This window comes from Sitophilus oryzae, unplaced genomic scaffold (assembly GCF_002938485.1).
Source record: "Sitophilus oryzae breed Bouriz unplaced genomic scaffold, Soryzae_2.0 scaffold_929_pilon_pilon, whole genome shotgun sequence".
NCBI lineage: Eukaryota > Metazoa > Arthropoda > Insecta > Coleoptera > Curculionidae > Sitophilus > Sitophilus oryzae.
In genome coordinates, this window is record NW_022147560.1 from 31,391 (window position 1) to 56,009 (window position 24,619).

At 32.2% G+C, this 24,619-nt stretch overlaps 1 protein-coding gene across 3 annotated transcripts in view; it reads right to left on the reverse strand.

The window, feature by feature from the left end:
• Nucleotides 1-24,619, reverse strand: part of LOC115890825 (acetyl-CoA carboxylase) — an 87,681-nt gene that overhangs the window by 18,615 nt on the left and 44,447 nt on the right. For 2 of the 3 annotated variants that reach the window (XM_030911173.1, XM_030911172.1), the window contains exons 4-21: nucleotides 18,639-18,759; nucleotides 16,315-16,563; nucleotides 12,104-12,284; nucleotides 11,841-12,043; nucleotides 11,103-11,312; nucleotides 9,039-9,250; nucleotides 7,896-8,017; nucleotides 7,625-7,835; nucleotides 5,447-5,577; nucleotides 5,186-5,379; nucleotides 5,021-5,130; nucleotides 4,835-4,961; nucleotides 2,664-2,981; nucleotides 2,324-2,604; nucleotides 2,087-2,264; nucleotides 1,124-1,263; nucleotides 854-1,067; nucleotides 29-188 (exon numbers count right to left, since the gene is read on the reverse strand). In XM_030911173.1, coding sequence (XP_030767033.1) covers nucleotides 29-188; nucleotides 854-1,067; nucleotides 1,124-1,263; nucleotides 2,087-2,264; nucleotides 2,324-2,604; nucleotides 2,664-2,981; nucleotides 4,835-4,961; nucleotides 5,021-5,130; nucleotides 5,186-5,379; nucleotides 5,447-5,577; nucleotides 7,625-7,835; nucleotides 7,896-8,017; nucleotides 9,039-9,250; nucleotides 11,103-11,312; nucleotides 11,841-12,043; nucleotides 12,104-12,284; nucleotides 16,315-16,563; nucleotides 18,639-18,759 — 3,362 coding nt within the window. Of the gene's footprint in view, nucleotides 1-28; nucleotides 189-853; nucleotides 1,068-1,123; nucleotides 1,264-2,086; nucleotides 2,265-2,323; nucleotides 2,605-2,663; nucleotides 2,982-4,834; nucleotides 4,962-5,020; nucleotides 5,131-5,185; nucleotides 5,380-5,446; nucleotides 5,578-7,624; nucleotides 7,836-7,895; nucleotides 8,018-9,038; nucleotides 9,251-11,102; nucleotides 11,313-11,840; nucleotides 12,044-12,103; nucleotides 12,285-16,314; nucleotides 16,564-18,638; nucleotides 18,760-19,127; nucleotides 20,153-24,619 lie in introns of all 3 variants that reach the window. The other variant, XM_030911171.1, reaches the window with a different exon arrangement.

Below are 24,619 nucleotides of genomic sequence, written 5' to 3' on the forward strand. Positions count from 1 at the left end.
AAGAAGTAATTTTAATTTTTGAGCTTACCAATTTCAATTTTTTCCGTAAAATTATTGATTTTAACTAATCTACTTGGATGAGTTGATGGCAACACAAATTGAAAATGAACCACAGGGATTTCTCCACTAAGCTCAAAATGTTGTAAAGTAAGTATTTCATAACTTGTATATGCCCGCCTTACATAAACCTATTTAGAACATAAAGTAAAATACAGCAAAAAAAATAAAAGCCCGCGGTTACATTGGAAGCGGGCGTTTTTTAAACGTGCGTGCTCTGGCGGAATTTACTCGCACGACTATTTTATTTTAGTGGTTACATTAGATGCGCGTTCATGGTGTCCTGTTTGTCGAGTTTGTCAAAACGGACGCCACTACTTTGATACTGTCTGAGGATTTAATGTTAAAATAACTACTTATGAACAGAAGAAAATGTTAGGTAAATGATTTATATGAAAGAAAAAGCGAAGAAAAATAATACGTAAAATATTTGGTGAATTAAAACAGCAACCGGTCAAATTTTTTGAATATTTTACAATGTTTCCAGCAACATCAATATATCTAAAATAAAAATAAACCTGGTATTCAAAAATATTCAAATTTTTCGGGAATGTATTGGGCCCAGAGATATAAAAAATCGAACGCTCGGACGTGCACGTATTAAAAAAACAAACCAGTTTGTTTTCATCCGACCAACGGAAATTGACGTCCACGGACGCGCAAACTCCGATGCAATGTAACCGCCTGCGTAGATACCATCTGTTAGTTTTTTGCTGCGTGTACGTCCGAACACGTATGACCAAACGTACGGACACGCATCCAATGTAACCACGGGCTAAATTTCATTCTTTGGTACCTCTAAAGCTGCACTTGATACCGTCCTATTGGTATGGTAGAAGAAATCGTGCAGAATATCATAAATAGAAGTTTCCGACACAATCAATTTCTGTAAATTTTCTGGATGGAACTCGTGTCCATACATATCCACAGCCGATAAGAAAATGCTTTCCATTTGGTTATGGCGTAACTCATAAGCTGGTTGATGAGCCGCTATAAGAACTTGACGAGCTCTGCAAAAAGTATTGCCTAGAGATTTAATTACAATTTGAATTTTGCTACAAAATACCTCAACGCTACTTTGGAGTGTTCACTTTTATTTAGAGAAGTGAGCTCGGTTAAAACAGGAGCTAGTTCATCAGTTAAACCTGGCTCATTGGACCATAAATGATCAATCAACATTGTAATGAGAATATTCTTTTTTGCCACCTAAAACATCCATAATACAACCAATTTTATAGTCTAAGAGCTAGCAACGTTTTCGAGAAAGTATTTTAAGACGTCTGGCTCTTTGATATATCTTTTACTATGCTTTTTGGAACAGCATGCGGCCCGTCTGGCTGCCGATACCCGTTGCGTTCACTACTGCGCATCGGAAGAAGATCATATATATAATTTTTTTTTAATTTAGTCCTATAAATACTAGTATTGAATATAAGTCGAACATGTCTCCATAGCGCAGTGCGTAGAGTTTCCGACCACGAACCGAGGATTCAGACTTCGAATCCGGGTCAGGGGAAAGACTTTTTTATTTTATTTTCGTTTATTTTCTGATAGTCAAGTATTAAATAATTCTGGTGATTCAAAAAAAAAACAAATATTTCATACTTTACTATCAAAATATAAACGAAAATAAAATAAAAATGCCTTTGCCCTGACCCGGATGCGAACTCTAAGTCCTCGGTTCGTGGTCGGAAACTCTACACACTGCGCTATGGAGACATGTTCGATTTATATTCAGTACTAGAATTTAAAGGACTAATAAAAATATATGATCTGTCAATGCGCAGTAGGGAATGCAACGTTTACCGGCAGCCAGACGGGCCGCATGCTGTTCTAGAGAGCATAGTAAAAGATATATCAAAGAGCAAGACGTCTGAAAATACTTGCTTTTCCGACGTTGCTAGCGCTCGTGCTATTACTCAAGCAAACAAATAGTTAATAGACATAGGGGTCTCAAAAAGTTTGAAACAAGTGGGAATTTTTTTTGTAACATAATAATTTTGTATGTAATAGTTTTATCAATATATACCTGAGCATGTGAAAAAATTGTAGCAGACACGATTTTCATATCATCTTTGTGTTTTTCTCTTAAATGTGAGACACACTTATCGTATGAACCATGCTGAAATTGACTTTCCACGTCATAATATTGTTTTAAAAGGTCCTGCACAGCTGCCTTCATCCTACCTCTTATTCCATTCCTATACCTATATAAAAATAAAATAACATGTATCGTTGTAGTTAATTTAAAATAAAAATTAATTACTTCTGTACTAATTGAACAATGCCTTCTGTGGCTAAAAAGAATCCATCTCTCTCTGCTCTCTTAGTAAATAATGCTGCATGACTATCAATAATGCTCGCTATTTGTTGACTAGGAAATTGTGCTAAAACTGACGTTATATTTCTTTCATACAGCGTCATCAGCCTTCTAATTTTCTTTTCTACAGCAATGGGAATACGCCCTGAAATTGACGCCATCACTTCTTGTAGTTCAAGAAGTGGTAAGCTTGGATCGCGTAAAGATGACATAAATTTCTCTATCACCTTAAAAATATGAATATTTATAAAAGTTCTCGAATTAATAATATATTTTTTTATTATACCTCTCTTAGTCTAGGAGCATTATAGGGTTCAGGTAAACAATATCCTGCTAAAGTATTTTCTAGCATTATTTTATAGTTAATATGGATATGGTTTAATTTCTCTGGAAGGCCTGAAAGTGATGTATCCATTTCGGGGAAGGGTCCTTTATATGAAACAGCTTTTGTGACAAGACTAGGATCATCTAATTCTAAATTTGCTAAGATAGATCCAGCATCTAAAACAGCGCCGGGTCGTTTCGCGTATGTAATTATACCAGCTTCGCTTGCTGTAAGGGTCATAACCATTTTCATTACTTCAATTTCAGCATAAGTTTGTCCCTACGGAAAATTAATAATTAAATTTACTACGGAGTGGTTTTCGAAGTATGAATATATTTAGATTAAATTATCTACAGATTTAAAGCAAAACATTCAAAGTTTTAAAAGTGCCAATATCATTATTTGGAGCATATTTGGAGATAAACAATATTATTGTTACATAACCAATGTATAAGAAAGGCGGTGTCTTTGTTGAGATTTTTTTTCGATACAGTTAATAGCCGTGGCAGATAGGGTTTTATACAGTGTTTGGCAATAGTGCGTCGGGCATCTGTAGCTCCTAGAATAAAAAAAACTTGAGAATTTTGTTTAAGTGCAAACCTAAAGTATGTACCAGGATGGTACCAGGATGTATTTGCGGATAATATTTTAACTTCTATAGGGTGGCTCAAAAAAGTGTGAGTGGATCTGGATGATTTTTTTAAATGGAACACCCGGTATATTATTACATTTTTGGCTTCTTTTCAGATCACTTTACATAATCCTAAGATATGAGTAAATATGTTTCGATAATTTCAGAAATATTTATAAATAAATAAAAAATGTATATTTTTCACCTCTTCTTAAAAAAAATATTAAAAATACAAGAACTGTTCTGAAATCAAAACTATATTAGATATATACTTTAGATGGTTTGTTCTTACTTTGCTATAAATATGGTAATCGTTAATCATACAGGATGTTCAATATATTACGCCAAACTTTCAAAAATATAAAATAATTTTTCTTCGATTTTTTAAATGGAACACCTTGTATATTATTTTTTATTAGATGTAGAATTAAAAAATGAACCTTGTATTTTTAATATTTTTTTTAAGAAAAGCTGAAAAATTTGTAATTTTTATTTATTTGTATCTCTGAAATTATCGCAATATATTTACTCATGTTTTAGGATTATGTAAAGTGATCTGAAAGGAAGCCAAAAAATGCAATAAAATACAGGGTGTTCCATTTAAAAAAATCATCCCGATCCACTCACACTTTTTTAAGCCACCCTATAGAAGTTAAAATATTTTCCTGAAATACATCCTAGTACATAATTTAGGGTTGCACTTAAACACAATTCCCAAGTTTTTTATTCTAGGAGCTACAGCCCGACGCACTATTGCCGGAAAGTGTATATTATGTTGCTGGTTATGTTGTTGATTATGTTAGGAGATTTTACAAATATAATATGATAAACAGATTTTTTGGCACTTAGAACATTGTTTTTGAACATTGACATTTGAAAATAATCATTGTAAAACAGCAAATATGTGAATAAACAGCAATTTTGTACGTAAAAATTATTTATCAAAATATAAACTTCAATAAAACCACCTGGTATATACCCTGCATATCGGGTGTTTCTCGAAAGTGGCTCACCCCTATAACTTTTTTATTTTTTTAAATAAAAAAAAGATTTGATATTAGTTAGTACATGACATAAATTAGGATTGATTGACGTATTCAATTGTTTCCTGTCACTTCCCGTTTCACCGGAAATACTTACAATTTTTCATTGAATTAAATGACACCCTCGGTATTTTTTTAATTTATTGGATAGAAAATGACAATCTGAATAGCAAGACATATCATATTTCAACTTTTGACATTTTCGCATACGGTTTATTTAAATTGTAACATGCGGTTCATAACGACAATTTGACTCGAAATCTACTTGAAGTACGAGAACAGAAAATATACAGAGCCAATTTAAAAATTACAATTTCAGTGGTAAAAATTTGAATTCATATCATATTCATTCATCATAACATGACTGAAAGGAAAATTTGAAACAGGTAACATTCTTTAGAGCGTTTTCGAAATACTGGATCACCCTGGTATACCTATGGCTCAGTATTACAACTTACTTTTGAGACATGTCCACCATCTTCAATTAAAAATCCAATCAATTTACCAGCAGATGGAGACCTTAAAATTGTAGGGTCGTTTTCTTTTTCAAAAACACAAGTCTGATTGCCAATAACAATTCGATATCTGAAAAAAAAAACAGATTATTGTAATGTCAAATTTTCATATTCTTTTCATCTATTTACCTGTCTACTTCCTCTTTCATATAAGTTGTGAAAGAAGAACCGTCAATAGAAAGAAGTATACCTCCATCACTTAACCTATGTACTTCTATTTCCTTAAAACTTCCATTCATCTAAAAATAATAGATTAATATCATTTGTTGGTCATATAAAATATTTATAAGTTACTTGTAAGAAATATGTATTTGGTCCACTTTTCGTTACTTGAACTTTATATTTATTTCCGTTATTTATCAATTCAACATCAACCACATTAGTCAGTGTGTTAGATGCTTGAATTTGTCCTTTTTCTAAAGAACTAATAAACTCCTGAAAGGCTGTTTCAATTGATTTATCTGCGATATGCAAGGCACCACATACAACTGCAGCACATAAAAACAAACAAAAAGTTAATAATAAGCAATGCAATAAGTTATTTGTTATTATAACCTGCAAGCATGACATCAGGTTTTTCGGCTTGCACTTTTTCAGAAATTAAAATATCCAACCAAGCTGTATCAATCGTATTCTGCTGAAAATCGGCTGTTTCAAGTAGCGTGATGAGGTACTCAACTGTTGTTCTATAACAAAAAAATAATTTATTCAGTTATTAATAAATATCCATTTTTAACTGTTATTTTTTCTTAATTTCCTAACCAAAAAAAAGGACGTTTTTAAAACATTTAACGTTTATCTCTAGTGTATATACAGGGTCGCTGTAATGGATGGAAACCGTCGATTATTAGGTAAAATATAGGAGGTACCGCAAAAGGTTAAATACAAAAGTTATAGAATTTTTAAATATCTAGTAGCGAGTAATAAATTTAAGTATACAGGGTCGGTCATAAAGTCGTGGCATATAAAAGTTTAATTTTTTAAATACAACCCCCTGTATATTATTGCATATTTCAATTATTCCTACAATTCTAAGCAAAAATCGAAATACACAGAATGTAGCTCGAACCAACCGTTTCCGAGTTATTGACTTTTGAAAATATCACTTAAACAATTTGATTTAATTAATTTCGATATATTCAGTTTCATTTAACGATACCATTCTGCCGAAACTGTGATACTTAATAATATTTGACATTAGTTCTCAAGTTGGCATTTATAGATGTATAAAATGAGATTATATCAAGTCTGGAAATTACAAAATTTTCGTTTTAACATTTTAATTCTTTAATTTATGTACATTGTGTATTACTAGGTAAAATATAGGAGGTACCGCAAAAGGTTAAATACAAAAGTTATAGGATTTTTAAATATCTAGTACCGAGTAATAAATTTAAGTATACAGGGTCGGTCATAAAGTCGTGGCACATAAAGGTTTATTGCTTAAAATTTAAGGAAGAATTGAAATATGCAATAATATACAGGGGGTTTCATTTATAAAAAAAAAATAAAGTTTGATGTGCCACAACTTTATGACCGACCCTGTATGCTTAAATTTACTAGTAGCTAATAGGAATTTAAAAACCCATTACCACAGTATCACAGTTTCGGCAGAATGGCATCGTTAAATGAAACTAAACATATCGAAATTAAGTAAATCAAATTCTTTCAGTGATATTTTTAAAAGTCAATAACTAGGAAACGGTTGATTTGAAGTACATTGTATGTATTTCGATTTTTGCTAGATTGGAGGAAGAATTGAAATATGCAATAATATACAGGAGGTTCTATTTAAAAAAATGAAACTTTTATGTGCCACGACTTTATGACCGACCCTGCATATTTAAATTTATTACTCACTAATAGATATTTAAAAATCCTATAACTTTTGGATTTAACTTTTTGCGGTACCTCCTATATTTTACCTAATAATCGACCGTTTCCGTACATAACAGCGACCCTGTATATACAGATGAGTTCTATCCACATATAGTACGAGAGCTAGCAACGTCGGAAAAATAAGTATTTTAAGAAAGCTGGCTCTTTAATATATTGTTTACTATGCTCTCTGGAACAGCATGCGGCCCGTCTGGCTGCCGGTAAACGTTGCGTTCCCTTCTGCGCATTGAAAGAAGATCCTATATTTTTATTAGTCCTTTAAATTCTAGTATTGAATATAAACCGAGCGAGTCTCCATGGCTCAGCGCGTAGAGGTTCCGCCTATCAAGCGAGGAGTCAGTTTGAGACCGGGTTAGGACAAAAACTTTTTTATTTTATTTTCGTTTATATTCTGATAATAAAGTATTAAATAATTCTGGTGATTAAAAAAAAAACAAATATTTACTGCTTTACTATCAGAATATAAACGAAAATAAAATAAAAAAGTTTTTGCTCTGATCCGGTCTCGTACTCCTCGGTTCGTGGTCGGAAATTCTACGCGTTACGCTATGAAGACTTGTTCGATTTATATTCAATACTATAATTTAACGGACTACATAAAAAAATATAGGATCTTCTTCCGATGCGCAGTAGTGAACGCAATGAGTATCGGCAGCCAGATGGGCCGCATGCTGTTCCAGAGAGCATTGTAAAAGATATATCAAAGAGCCAGATTTCTTAAAATACTTTCTCGGAAACGTTGCTAGCTCTTAGACTAATATGCCTAAAAGATATGCCACTCGATAACATCACGCGTAAGAACCTGAAATATCTGATATTTTTGTTAAAACTTACCTAAAATCCCCTCTAATACTTAGTTCCTTTAAGGCTATAACCAAGTTTTCTCTAGCTTGTTCTCGATTCTCACCCCACGAGAAACAATGACCAAATTGGGAATCGGCAAACTCATGAAGTCCTCCAGATGCAGCCACAGAGAAGTAACCCCACACATTCTTCGAGGAACGGAAGTTTAGCTCTTGTACAGTTCCAGAACTTGGTTTAAAACCTACAAAATAATAAGTAATGTTGAAAAAAATGCCTTGTTTTATAGGTTTTTAATATATACCCTCGTCAGGATTCTCAGATGTTATTCTAGCTGCTATAACATGACCCCACGGTTGGGGTTTATGTCTAGGTTGGTCAAAATCAATTTCAGTTTTGCCCCATGGAGATTCACCATACAACAATCTATAAAAATTTAACTCTTATTTAATTGATATTGAAAAAGTTATTAAAAAATCAAAATTTTTACAAATTTAAGGTCAAATATTTTTTTGTAGTTCATATATGTATATGTATACTAAGGGCTGGCAAAGGTTAGTCTTGGGTCGAGATTTCCGTATGTAAAAAGAGTACAATGGCGTTTATAATGTACTGAACAAAGAGAGAACAGTAAACACGTTGCCAAACGTATGAAATAAACCGACAAACTGTGCACATTGCTAAGAGACGTGGAAGGGGATAAGCAGATTTGTCGCAGTCGACCGGTCGACCCAATCAGTGTGTACCTCTGTTAGTACTTCTAGTAAGTAAGTTCTAGGGAAAGGTGTACATCATGAGTTAAGTGCAAGTTAGAAAAACTGTGGTGTTCGACAGTGGTAGCGCTATTCGAACTCTGAATTCAAAAATCGATATCTCGAAATCTATTAGAAATTTTGTTGTAATTTATTGAATTGTAGTTTTTTTCAAAAACTGAAAGTTGCTATGCACTAAAAGTAAATGGATGGGTTGCTTAAAATTTTTGGTTTGGTGGATGGAATGGAAAAAAACCAGTTTATCGGTTTTTTCTTATTTAAACATATTGTAAAAGATCCGATCCTCAAAATAAAAAAAAAGTTTTAATATCTAAAGTGGTTCTTAAGTTATGGCGTGGTTATGTGTTAAAAAGTTGAGTTTTTAAATTATCGCAATTCCAGACGTTTTCGCGTTATAAAAAAATGGACACCTTAACGATATCCTTATAATTCCATATCAGATGCTCAGAAACATATCTAATTATTTTATCTAGTTATCTTTTCGAAAAAAAAGTATTTTAAGAATAAGCGGTTTGCGATCGTGATTTTACTTTACTTGAAAGGCGTATCGGCAACGCCGCAACAGCACACCGTCGCATTTCTCTCACTCCGACTTAATAAGATCCCTATGCGATTTACTTCCACACATGTAAATACCGACCCAAAAGTAACAGTTGCCAGGACGGTATAGGTACCTAATATCTTTAATATAATGTAAAGGTAGACCCATAGCAACTTGCAGTTGAGCTGCAGGTAAGTTAACATCGGACACCATTTCCGTACAAGGATGCTCCACTTGTAAGCGAGGATTCAGTTCCAAGAAGAAGTAGTCTCCAGATGTTTCATACAAATATTCTACGGTACCGGCTGAAACATAACCAACCATTTTGGCTAAACGAACAGCAGCCTAAAAAATATTAATTACATAGGGTCATATCTAGAAGAGATATTAAAAGATGTTTTAAAATTAAATCTGTGAAAATAATATAAATGATGACCACAAGAAATAATAAGAAATTTTCATTCAGGGTCTGCCAAAAATTTGCAGCAAATTCGTATATATGTTATTATAAAATTGCCCAATAATGCATGTACAGGGTGGGTCAAATTCGACGCTTTTAAAGGGAAACAGCCTTTTCTATAGGAGATAGACAAAAACTAATATCGGTGTCTGGAGTTCAATTTTTATTAAAAACATGATGGTGAAAACCGCACATCGATGTCTGTTACCGTTTCGCAGTTACAAAAGGGTGTTTTTCAAAAATGTGCATTTTTAACAAATTGCTGTAACTTTTTTGCTATGGAAAATTTTCTATTTTTATGAAAACATTTCCAAAGCACCTTTTTACGTAGAATTTAATGGTTTAAGTATAATTTTTTAAAAATTAATAATTTAAGAGTTATCAACAGAAAAATTGATTTTTTATTTGGGATGCACTATATATTTTTAATTAAATGAAAAGAACTTAAAATTACCTTTCCAAAAATATAGTACACTTGATATTTTGTTTTAATCATTTTCGAAATACAGAATTTTTAAAAGTTCGCCAGTTTTAACTAGTAGGCTTTGGACCCCTTACTGATGATCTGCCCCCAATGGAACTCGAAAACATATTTTTTCAGCAAGACGAGGCACCGCCTCAGAACGCTGAAATTATCAGCTAACTTTTGCAGCCAATTTCGTGAATAATTGATTAGTTAACCAAGATCCCAGCCGTTGGCCGTCGAGGCCGCCGGACTTAGTGCATATGAATTTTTATCTTTGCGAAAGAATTAAAGGTTCTTACTTTTAAATTGCCTGTATAATCTAGACAAGAATTAGAAGTACTTAGCAGTTATGCGAGGGTATCTTTCACTCATATTTAGTTAATGAATTCCGCGAGAAATGTTCAAAAACTGTCCCGTCTGTCCATAACAGAAGACGGTCGACATGTCAAACACCTGTAGCAAAATCTCATGTCTCGGTTTGCTATTAATTTGTATTGTTATTAGATATAGTTTAAATGTGTTGATGTTGTCAAATATAGTTTAAATTGTTATAAAATTCTAAATCTCTCATTGCAAATATTATTTTCGTTTTAATTGCTGCTCACAGCTACAATTTTTTTGCATTATAACAGGCACAGTTCAAAGCCTACTTATTCAAAGTTGGCGTATTTTTAAAAACTCTATATCTCGAAGAGGTATCGAGCAAAATATCAAGTATGTTATATTTTTGGAAAGGTAATTTTACATTCTTTTCAAGGAATTAAAAATATACAGGATGTCCCATATAAAAAATCAAATTTTCTGTTGATAATTCTAAAATTATTAATTTAAAAAAAAATTATACTTAAACCATTAAATTCTACGTAAAAAGGTGCTTTGGAAATGTTTTCATAAGAATACAAAATTATGCAGAGCAAAAAAGTTACAGCGATTTGTTAAAAATGCACATTTTTGAAAAACACCCCGTAACTCATAAACGGTAACAGATATTGACGTGCGGTTTTCACCATCATGTTTTTGATAAAAATTGAGCTTCCGACACCTATATTAGTTTTCGTCTATCTCCTGTAGAAAAAAGCATGTGTAATAAAATAATTATGTTTTATTATTGGGAAAACATGATTATTATATTTGTCAAGCGATAACTGCCATGGTCGTATTTGTAGCAAACTTTTTGACACATCCTGTATAACGAACTCCCATTTTCCTCAGCTAACTACCCACATTATTGTGGCTAAAAAAATAATTTGCAAAGAAAAAAGAATAATTACTTTCTCCATTTCTTCAAACACTTCAGCGCTAGCAATTGAGGCTGGGGCTTCTTCAATAATTTTCTGATGTCGCCGCTGAATAGAGCAATCCCTTCCAAATAGGGAAATTGCATTTCCATAATTATCTGCCAAAAGCTGAACTTCTAAATGACGAGCACCTTTAGCCAATTTCATCACAAAAATTGGCGAACCAGGTATTTCAGTTTGGACCTACAGAAATAACAATAAATATGTCGTTAAAAATGTCTATACCTATGTGGCGGATTCATCTCTCCAAAAAATCCTTTATAGGTATTTCGCCACTGCACTGCAACAAAATCTACAAAATAAAATAGTTATTTTTTGTAAAAACTTCTGGCGTTAAACCTAAACGGACGCTGCTTGTCAGAAGTTATATTTACAGTAATACAAATTTGCCTAACAAAGAAAAAAATGCTTAACGTTTCGGAAAGCTATCTCTTTCCGTCGTCGGAAGCAAAAAAAAAATACAAAGAATAAAGAAAAAAACTATTTAAAATATTTAAATTCAACTATTCGAGAACACTTCACTTTTTTAAAACAGATGCGTCTACAAGAAACCGTTGACGTTCTGTTAAACTGACGTTATATCAAGTTAAACTTCAAAATTATTAAAACTATTTTATTTTGTAACTTTTCTTGCAATGCAGTGGCGAAATACCAATAAAGGATTTTTTTTGAAATATGTCGTTGTTTTTAAATGTTGTTCTATATCTTTACCTGCCTGAATGCAGCTTGGAATTCATCGGGATGATCGACTTTACGAATTCCTTTACCACCACCTCCTTCTGAAGCTTTGATCATGACAGGAAAACCGATTTTTTGAGCTGCCGCCAAACCTTCTTCCGCTGTTGTAACGCATCCTCTCGCAAACAGTTCAGAAGAAATTTTAATTTTTTTACCGCTATATTGTGCTTTGAGGCCTAAATAGAAACAATGTTTTCGGAAATTGGCTTTTAAGTAATTGATATATCAATAGATACCTGAACCAGACCATGATAATGTAGGAACATCAGCCGTTTGAGCAACTATAGACGAAGCAATTTTATCTCCTAATGCCCACATAGCTTTCTCGGACGGTCCAATAAAAGTGATGCCATTCTTATGGAGCAATTCTGGGAGTTTTGGATTTTCTGACGCGTGACCCCATCCAGCCCACACGGCCTTTAATATAGAAAATTTAATATTACTATTTCTGGACGTCCTGTATAATTATACATAATTGTATTTTTACAATTATTTTCAGAAAAATTTTTGCAAATTGTAAGTTTTAAGTTCGTTAAGTTAAGGACTATTGTAGCTACAATTGAAAAATATTTTTACAAGATACAGAGTGTCCCAAATAAATAAAAAATATCAAAGTTGCATTTTTTTAAATTAAAACACCTTGTATATTATTACATATTTAGTTTCTACAATTAAAATAAAGGTAAGTTTGATTAAGGTTTACCGCATTTTAATCTCACCGTTTTTGAAATATACACAACCAAACTTATATGGAATCATCTATTATTTTTCATAATTTTTGAGATGTATGAAAATTTGACTTTTAATGAGAAATAATCATATAGCAATAAAAAAAAATTAATCAGTTCCCAAAATAAACAAAATGGCATTTTTTGGTTTCTGAAACGAAATTAAGATTTAAATTTTTAATGGCCAAAAAGTATAAACAAAAAGAAAATTGTTAATTTTAATATTCTTTGTTGCCACCTCTAGCCCTTATGCAAGCTTCTATCCGCACTGGCATGCTTCTTATAAAATTATCTACGTTGTCTTGGGGTATGTTTTCCCATTCTGCTAATGCTGCATCAATAAGCTGTGCGAGATTTCCTGGATTGCTTCGACGAGCTCTAACCCTTCTTTTGAGCTAGTCCCACAAGTGTTCGATAGGGTTTAGATCTGGTAGATAGACAGGCCAGTCCAAAACTATGACACCTTCCGTTTCAAGACATTCTCTAGTCACTCTGCTGGTATGGGGAGGTGCACTATCGTGCATGAAGTTAAAATTATCCCCAATTGCAGCTCTCCAAAAACTAACGATTGGTTCTAGCACCAAATCAACATATCTCCGACTCGTTAAAATTTGTTGAAGTGGTAACAGTGGTGTTTTTGCTCCTAGTATAATACCTCCCCAGAACATTACAGTTCCTCCTTTATATCTTGGTACAGATTTGGCAGCCTGTCTCGCTCGTCTTCCTGGAGCTCTGAGAACCCGAATTCGATAGTTATCTGATCTTAGGCAAATTCTGGTTTCATCCGAAAAAAAAAAACATTTTGCCAATTCGCAGTTGTCCAGTTTTGATGTTGAAGGCATCAATTTAGCCGGTCAATTTTATTTTGCCGAGATAGCTGTGGTATCCGTAGCTCTCTCCTACTGTAAAACCCTCGTGCACGAAGCCTTTTTCTTATGGTTTCAACTGAAACGTTCACACTTGTAGCTACCAGAAGTTGTCTTTGTAGCTCTGGATGAGAAACATTGGGATTTATTCTAGCAATTTAGCACAAAAGGCGGTCTTGTTGTTCAGTTGTGACTCTTTGACGACTTTTTCTGGGCCTATCTTTGTGTGTTCCTAATTCCAAGTACCTTGCGTATGTTTTCGATACAACACCCTGGGTAACGCCTACTATCTCTGCTACGTCTCTCTGGAGCATTCCTTGTTCGGTTAGAGCAATAATTCTTCCCCTCTCTAATCTGTTAATCCAACATAAGGCATTAATTTTTTTTTTGGATTGAATGAAAATTACCGGACAATCGTGATTTTACTACTGAACACAAAATTCAAAAGAAAATAAATCGCAGCAGTCGTTTATTCTTTATTATCATGTTCATTCACAACAAAAAGCTTTATCTTAAAGTTGTATATCAATTTTTATCCTTGTAAGAAATTTAGTCAGAAATAAAGAGTGATTCCATATAAGTTTGGTTGTGTGTATATTTACGTTTTTATCAAAATACAGTAATAATTTTAATGCTTTATTTCTCTAGGCGTATTTAAGTTTTTAAAACCAAATATTGTACTGAAGTATTTCTATTTACTAAATTTTGTGTTGCAATAATAAAAATTATACTACCTTATACAGAGTGTCTAAAAATTTAGTTTAAATAATTACTTGCTTTAAACGGTAATAACTTGTTTAATTTAAATGGAACACCCTGTATATTTTATGAGAATCAGATGCATAATTTAATCGTCTATCAAATTGTATTATACCATTTTTTACATATCTCTTCAAGTTTTCGTAGGAAATACATTTTTTTATAATTTAGACCTCATTGATCAATATACCTATGGAATATTGACAGTTTAGATTATTTTTAAAGATGTAACAAATTTTTAAAGTGTACAGATACTAATATTGTCGATATAGTTCATTTATTTCATTAAAAAATAAAAAAATATATTTAAATATTTGTTAAAGAGGACCAATTAATATGATTCCAGTATTCAAACTATATCAATTGACTGTTTGCGTTGATTAATAATAATTACTCCAAATACTAAAAAACTAAATTTTGTTATTTTGTGTATTAGACAGTGTGATAAAAAGTAACACCTAATTTTATTTCATTTTTTGATGAATGCTTATTTTTAAAAACAGACGTTCATTTTCATAACTTATTATTATATTGATTTGTGAGTCAAATCCACATTTATTTAGAATAATTTGTTAACTAACATAATTAAGTATGTAATTAATTAATATTTGGGCGGAAATAATGGTGGTATATTACTTAATTAATGGTATACTCTTTTATAAAGATTTAAATAGTTTTCTTTTTGTATACAAATGGGCTAGTAATATTATCGTTTTTAACACCTGTACATTTTTTACCTTTGTTGCTTTAAAACCAATATAAAATGTCAATATTCCATGGGTATATTGATAAATGAGGTCTAAATTATAAGAAACTGCATTTTCTACGAAAACTTGAAGGGATAGGTAAAAAGTGGTATAATGCAATTTGATAGACAATGTATAAACTCCAATAAATATTTAGTATTAAAAACTTTGATACCCTTGGAGAAATGAATCCTTAAAATTTTTACTGCAATTTCACAAAATTAAAAATATTTTAAAAACGGTAAGGTTTACGTGTGATAAACCTTAATCAAATTTACCTTTATTTTAATCGTAGAAACTAAAAATGTAATAATATACAGAGTGTTCCATTTAAAAAAATAAAACTTTGATATATTTTATTTATTTAGGGCACTCTGTATCTTGTAAAAATATTTTAAAATCGTAACTCTAATAGTCCTTCAACGAACCCAAAACTTGCAATTTGTAAAAATGTAATCGTTTAGCTACAATATACTCCGTGTCGTATGTGGTGAACAATCCTGTATAATATATGTTCTAGGTAATAAACCAATCAATGAAATTCCTTTAGGGTTAGTTTCTTAGTTGTCCCAGTAGCGTATGGATATTTTCGTTATAAAATAATTACACTAACTAACTATTCGAGCGCCACGGATAAACCGAAATTCAAGTTGTCCATATTGAAACCCCTTCGCGATCTAACCAATTTTGTTCATCTTTTAATTCAATGACTTGAGCGAATTTTAGTTAAGGTGGCTACACACACTACTGCAAGCTTGACAAGCATGGAACAATCTTTTTCTACACGCAAACTGTAGCGTCTGTAGGGAAAATTTGCGCAAGCATTTTAATTGTGCAAGCCGCTTGATGATTGATTGAATTTGAATCATGCAAGCTTGGACAAGCCATGCTTGCGCAAGCGAAACGATACGTGTGTACCACATGTATTCAGCTTGCAAAATTAGTTCAGTCCGTACAATCGAGGATTATTGAAAGATTTTATTCGCGCATACGAAAATCAGCCGTGTCTTTGGCGAATTAAATCACCAGAATATCATGATAGGGCGAAGAAGGATGCAGCATACAAAATTTTACTTAATAAGTATAGATTAATTGACAGCCAAGCCGATAAGGATGCCGTTATTAAAAGATAAATGTCTTCAGCATTCCTTCTTCTTTTTCTTCGGACGTCCTTCTTCTTTTTCGCGGCATAAACATAAATAGCTTAAAAAGCTTGTTCAAGCATGCATGTACCGTGTGGCGGCGAAGGTAAATTATGCATGGGCTTGTACAAAAAGATTGTTCATGCATGCTTGTCAAGCTTGCAGTAGTGTGTGTAGCCACCTTTATATTTAATCAATCAACTTACCTGAACTTGATATCTGATGGCTATGTCCACAATTAGTTCAACGTTGGCATAATTATTATTGTTGGTTCCTCCTGGAACAGGTACATATTGGTCGGCCATTTTAATGTATTCCGCATTAGCTTTTAAATCCTCTGGAGTTACCATGACGACAAAACGCACAGCCCTTTCATTTTTAAACATTTCGTAGGACCATCTTCTGACTGAGCGCATACATTTTACCGCCGCTATTCCGTTGTTTGCTATAAGAACCTTTAAGAAAAAGATAAACAATCATTAAACAATTTAATATCACTAAAGGACGGTCCACACTTGCTATATAACACTGCTATATAGCAAAGTTATATAACATGTTATATATTTTTTAGTCATATTTAGCAAATTTCGATGCTATATAACTTGCTAGATGTTATCCATTTGTAGTCGGTAAAGATCAAAAGATGTTGTGCAACACTGCTATTGTAACATGAAACAACGCGTCCACGCTTGCTAAATTTCTAGTTTAGCCGCTCATATTTTCAGGGACATGCGCGACAGAATCTTAGTGAGGTGAGCTGATATTGGTTTGTTTATTTACTGGTCAATAGTGGTCCAGTCGGCCTCCCGTCCAGTTGGCTTGGACATGACGATCGATGACATTCCCCATATAAAATGACAGCGATCTTCATTTCATAGTATGTATTTGGAAAGAGAAAAAGTTGAGAAAAAAATGCGTTATCTAATAGATCAGTTCCAGAGGGAACAAAAGAAATGTAAATCAGGTACTGCATGGTTTAGATGAAGTGGATAATTCAAAATGGTTTGCTTTTAAGTTATTAATGTTTTTAAAAGACAGAAACACACCATGAGAAACAGCAGAGGCAAGTATTGATAAGCTAATTGAGTTCAACTGTATCTAGATCTTGCTGGCAGGCTATGGCGGACCCAAAACCGCTTTTTTTCTCGACTTTCTTTCTCTTTGTTCAAAAATAATTACGCACGCCGCTGCTGCGATCTGAACCTCTTTCTCGCCAAAACGATTCATGATTACAAAAACTATAATGTGGACGGCTCCCGGTATTTTAACATGTGATATGTAGCTTGTTAAATAGCAATGTTATATAACATGTTACTGAATGTGGACCCTCCTTAACATCGTATTGTTGGATCAGATTTTTCTTTAACCATTATAAAAAAAAACAAAATTAAAATTTACTACCTCTTGTGATAAGATTAATTCGATTATTTTAAATTTATAATTTGAAAATTTTTTTTTTACATAAGTACGTTTTCTTTTTTTATACAGGGTCGCTGTTATGTATGGAAATGGTCGATTATTAAGTAAAATATAGGAGGTACCGCAAAAAGTTAAATACGAAAGTTACAGGGTTTATAAATATCTATTAGCGGGTAATAAATTTAAGTATACAAGGTCGGTCAGAAAGTCTTTTTTAAACGGAACCCCTGTATATTATTGCATATTTCGGTTCTTCCTTTAATTCTAAGGAAAAATTGAAATACACACAATGTACCTCAAAGCAACCGTTTCCGAGTTATTGACTTTTGAAAATATCACTTAAACAATTTGATTTAATTAATTTCGATATGTTCAGTTTAATTTAACGATGCCATTCTGCCGAAACTGTGATACTTAATAAAATTTGACATTAGTTCTCAAGTTAGCATTTATAGATGTATAAAATGAGAGCATATCAAGTCTGGAAATTACAAAATTTTCGTTTAACATTTCAATTCTTCAATTTATGTACATTGTGTATTATGATTATTGCTTAGAATTGAAGGAAGAATTGAAATATGCAATAATATACACGAGGTTTCATTAAAAAAAATAAAGTTTGATGTAACACAACCTTTTGACCGACCCTGTATACTTAAATTTACTAGTAGCGATGGGAAGCAATCCATTACAACAGTATCACAGTTTCGGCAGAATGGCATCATTAAATCAAAACCAAATACATGGAAATTAATTAAATCGTATTGTTTAAGTGATATTTTTAAAAGTCAATAACTCGGGAACGGTTGCTTTGAGGTACATTGTGTGTATTTCGGTTTTTGCTTAGAATTGAAGGAAGAATTGAAATATGTAATAATATACAGGGGGTTCTATTTAAAAAAAATGAAGCTTTGATGTGCCACGACTTCATGAACGACCCTGTATACTTAAATTTATTACTCGCTAATAAATATTTAAAAATCCTATAACTTTTGTATTTAACTTTTTGCGGACCTCCTATATTTTATCTAATAATCGACCGTTTCCATACATAAAAGCGACCCTGTATATTTATTATTAGTAATGTGTAATATGAATTTTTGACAATTACCTTGTTAATAACTTTAGTACCATCAAATTTTTTTACAAATTCGGCAGGTGTAGCTACAGTAAAATCTTTTTCCTGATGTCTATTGCTATGTAACATAACAGTTCCTTGGGACATAGACGGCCTATCAGAAAAAATACATGAAAATATGTTAATAAATTAAATAATACATTTAAAGGAAAATATTAAAATATTAATACATATTTATGGTTTCGGGTTAATAGATTTTCAATGATAATTAGTTTATTTACCTTACTTTTTAGTTTTATTACCTTACATCAACCAAAACCATAGTTTAGAAAAAAAATACCAACAACAACAAAACTGACGTAAATTCTGTCCAACGAGAGAATAAATGACAGTGTCAGATACTTCTGTCATTGTAATTAACAGGTTATTCACAGGTTATCTGTCAAAATCCTCCCTGACTCGTTGGACAGACTATACCTAATATCTTTGTCCCAAACTAAACCAGATTTTAACTATACTTACGTCAGTCCTTTTCTCGGAACACCAAGTCTTCCACTAGATTCTTGGTTGGCCCATTCTGTTCTACATTCCACTTGGGGGCTTTCTGTAATGGTGACATCGGGCGGAGTGGGCGAAGGCAATTCATCCTCCCCATCCCCTATGACAAACCTCTTACTATTCCTCCTCCCCAAGAAGTGTTTCTTCAACATTTTATTCGTCACAAAACTAAACGTAGGCGTGAAAGCTTCTTTTGGTGACACTTTTCGTCCGGGATCAAACGAGTCTTCCGGTGTACCGATGTCAGATAAACTTTTAAAAAGATCTGTTTGATTTATGCTATTGGCTACTTGTGCTGATTCTGGAGTATCTGACCCACTTTGATCAACATCCAATTTATCGTTGGAATTCTCACTTTTTTTACTGGAGCAATGTTTATTTTGATCTAGATTTGAGGCTGCCTTTGTAGATGAGGTCGGTGATGTTTTTGATGGTTTCAGTTTATCTTTTGAAGGTTTAGCGATACTATGATTCGATTTTGGCAAGTTCCCGTTTTGTAAACAATCTTTGTTACCTGTCCGATGTTTTTTCACTTTGCTTTTGAAATCTTTAACGGTTTTAGTGGTAAAACTTAGCGTATCCGGCCGCTTTACTTTTAATAAATCACTATCATCACCTCTCAGGTCGTCATTCGATGACTTGACATGCCCGCTACTATTCCTGATAGCGCCCTCCGCCGTTTTGCCCGTGGTGTCAATTGTTGTGGATTCTATAGTAATTCTAGAACAGCACGATTGATTCGTGCCAATATCTAGTTGTGCTTGTATTAGAGGAGACTCTTCGTTAAACGAAACTGATGTGTACACAATCGAACGACAATATTTAATTAAATCGAACAGATGATAAAAAAGAACGAATAAGGTTTCGAAGAAAACGTTCATCGACTTCAAAAATAAAACGTATAATATAGGTAAAATACTAATTGTTATACAATTACACTTTATTTAACTCATTTTCAATTTTTTTACGGGTCAATTACGGGTTTGAACCTAAAAAATAAAATAAAAAATATATAATTTATGTTTCGCGATTATTCGATGTCAAAATAATTTCAACACCGTCAATTACATGGTAGCTTTTAGATGATTGAAGATTTTATATGGCTATGGTCTTCAAAAAGATTTCAATAAAATATTTCTTGTATTGTTTGTTAAATACATTCAATATACAGGGTGGCGCACATCATTCGCCTATAGGTTGACTATATGAAAACGGAACGATATAGAAACAAAATATTTTATGGGTATATGTGAGGAGGAAATGTGCACAATTGAAAATTATTTTGAAATATACAGGGTGTTTCAGAACTAAGATTCATACCAAAGTTATATTTTTTCTTATGGAAAACCCGGTATTTTATTTCATTTTTGGCTTCTTGGGTCCAAAAAAGGTATTTATTATAAGGTTTAAATATGTTTAAACTCTTTGGTTTTTAAGACATTTAAATATGCATGCTACAATAGAATAGATTATCAACACCCTCTACATTACTTTTCAGAATTAATTCTTGTGCTGAGTTTAAAGGTAAAGAAATAAACTTTACTGAAAAATGTTATTGCTTCCTTAAATTTATACAGGAGTAACAAAAATTGCTGATCTATTTTAAGGATTTGTTTTACATAAAAACTTCGTTATTTCAAATGCAACACACTGTATTTTTTTGAAACGAATCGAAGCAGATTCAAATGCTCTTTCAAACTATATTAGGGTTTCCGATACCTATCTAGGTCAGATTTTGAATAAAAAGTGATTTTTCAATAAAATGACAATCAAGATGGAATTATCGCCCTGGTAATTTTCTAGTAACAGTTAGTAACTATTTAAAAAATCGGCATTAGTTTATAGACATTACTATTTAGATTTATTACAGTTTACTTAAATTTACCCACAATAGTTTAATCAGTAAGTATTCATTATTTTACCAAGAAAAATAAAGCAGTATCTGCTGGTGGAACGCGTGGATTTTATTTTGTGAGGAAAATTGTTTCTTGGATTCAAGAGCTTATGCTCAAAGATATCCGAATAGGAATCTTCCTGATAAGCGTTCCTTTGAAAAACTACTAGACCTATTTCGCAGAGTTGGTAGTGTAGTCTGTAAAAAATCTATAGGCAGAAACCTGTGGTTCGAAGTGTAGATAATGAATTTGCCGTAACTGGCTCTTTTTTATGGCAAATCCATATATCTACAAGTCATCGTAAAATAAAACAAAGAACTACTTCTTCGTTTTTCTTGATAGGATAATAAATATATATTTAATAAATATTATTTGTTAAACCGTTGTAAGTAAATTAAATAAAAGCAAACTGATATAAATTTAAATAAAGTCCATAAACTAATTTCGATTTTGAAAATAGCTACTAATTGTCACTAGAAACTTGCCATGACGACACTAGCCCCTCTTGCTTGCCATTTTATTGAAAAATTGCTCTTTATTCAAAATCTGAGCTAGATAGGTATAGGAAACCCTAATATAGTTTGAAAGAGCATCTGAATCTGCTTCGATTTATTTTAAAATATACAGGGTGTTGTATTTGAAATAACGAAGTTTTTATGTAAAACAAATATTTAAAATAGACCAGAGATTTTTGGTACTCCTGTATAAATTTAAGAAAGAAATAAAATTTTTGAGTAAAGTTTATTTCTTTACCTTTAAACTCAGCATACCTATACTACGTAAAGTTTACTTTCTTTACCTTTGTACTATGCAAATAGGCTTTCTATAGATATTAACATGTGGTTGGATATCGGGTTTTTAATTAAAATTAACTAAGTAAACAATCAAACAACACAAATTAAAATTAACTAAGTCAATCAATCAAACAAAAATCCGAAATCTCGTAATAACAGAATTATTGCCACTCGATCTGTAGTATTTTGGTTTTACTCAAGGTGGGCTTTTATATCATTAAGTAACATTATTCTTAGAGATGAAAACTGGTTATTATTGACAAATACGCCAACGACTTGATAGACTATTCAATCTATTCAGAGTTCTTATATCTAATTTGTATTAAAGAAAATATTTAGATTGAGTACCAAGATGAAATAAAGTCTCTTGAGTATTCAACTTTGCGGTTTTGTACCTAAGAATTTGTATTAGCTAATTAGTTTAGAAAATTTCAAGTAATTAGACTGAATTTATTATGAATTTCAGATTTAGCAAAGTTCTCTAATGACACCATTAGGTATCCGTTGAAATGTAAAATAAATTTTGATTATTAGGTAACATTTTTACATAATAAATAATAGATTAACTATTGTCTCTTTGTGGCTAGAAAGCTTTTCGGTACTAGAAGAAAATCTACAAAATAAAAAAGGTATGTTTTGTAAACATCACTGCGTTGATCCAACGGAGACCAATTATATAGTAGTATTTTACTACTAATAATAATTTTACTAATTTCGGGAGACAATAATGTAATATTATCGTCGTGGATAAAACAATATTTTTTTCCATAGCGAGTTACCTTTTAAAAAATATTCAGAAATTATTATTTCAAGGAATTTTTTACGAGTAGAAAAAATATTGTGCTAGGTTGGCGTTGCTTTGATGTTGTAATTTGACATTGATAATAAAGCTGGTTGGCGATGTTGTAATTTGACATTGACAATAAAGCTGTCTCTTTAGTTGTCAGTTTTGAGTCAATATTTTTTAATTCTCTTTCGTGTCGATTGCTGATTGAATTAGAGCATGCCCTAGACACTCAATGGTAATTTTATGGAACTATAAATTTAGTTACTTCCTGATCACCAGACAGCGCAAAAGACATTAAAGTACAGGTTTCTAATTTATATATGAAGATGGCATGACAGCCTCTATATTTACTACCATCTATGGTCTAGTTTTGGTCTAGTTGTCAAAATGTTGGTGATCCGTCAAGTTATTTTTAAATCATTTTTAAATAATTATTAATTCAGATATTCCTGATTTGCCGGAAAGTTCGGTGATTTGTGTTTATAGTTTGTGTTCTTATTAGTTTGTGCATTTTGATATTTACATCGTGTGAGATACTAAACTTTTTTTTAGTAAAGACCTTTTAGACATCTTAGATGAATAATACATTTATGAACGAAATGAAAAAACACGTTTAATCATAAATAAGTAAGTACATAGTTGGTAATATAGTACTTTAACAATTAGTAGTCTATAATATTTTTATTATAGACATCAAAAACATAGGCGCTATGTACTCTATTGTTGGTGTTTAAAATGTATGTATTCATAATTTTATTTTTAGTTTTGAATATGTTACACTTCTAATGATCTAATAAAATATAAAATAGGGTCTTGTGCAGAACAGGTCCCCACGAAATCGTGGTTTTTTAATTTTTAATGTGGATCCCATAGTTAATGGAATGGTTTAAAAGAAAAAAATTGTTGGATGAACCACTTTTTCTACGAAAAAAAATAATTGAAAATTCCAAATTTTCACTACATTTCAATGCGAAAATTCCCTATTATAACCTTCATAAAGACAGTAAAATACAAGGTTATGCACAGTGTTGCCATACTCACCCTGTGTAAAATCGACGAAAACGTTCTACTTTATATTCATTTTTTTTACATTTAGTACGCACTTTAAGAACACGAAAAATTAAAAATATAATAAACGAGGCAAAACAAAAACACTATAAAAATAAATTGACAATAAAATCATTACACAGTATTTAGCACAATTGTTTAAAAATATATTTTTCCCGGATTTGTTCAGTAAGATTCCGAAATGGATGTGATCTGCGTACTTCCAAACACTCCCCACCAACCTAACCTAACCAATGCATTAACACCCCCAAATAACCAGGCTAACCAATGCATTAACACCCTCCAAATAACCAGACTAACCAATGCATTACCACCCTCCAAATAACCAGAATATCTAACCTAACCTAACCTAACCAATGCATTAACACCCCCAAATAACCAGGCTAACCAATGCATTAACACCCTCCAAATCACCAGGCTAACCAATGCATTAACACCCTCCAAATAATCAGGCTAACCAATGCATTACCACCCTCCAAATAACCAGCCTATCTAACCTAACCAACCAATGCATTAACACCCCCAAATAACCAGGCTAACCAATGCATTAACACCCTCCAAATAACCATGCTAACCAATGCATTACCACCCTCCAAATAACCAGGCTAACCAATGCATTAACACCCCCAAATAACCAGGCTAACCAATGCATTAACACCCTCCAAATAACCAGGCTAACCAATGCATTACCACCCTCCAAATAACCAGGCTAACCATTGCATTAACACCCTCCAAATAACCAGGCTAACCAATGCATTACCACCTTCCAAATAACCAGGCTAACCTAATTGAGCCTAATGACAAAACTTCATTGATTACGCGTCGAAAAACAGTATATATTAAAAAAACTTATATTTTCGTAGAACCTGAAAAATCCGCAAATTTTATTTCAGAAATTGCTTTAAAATAATC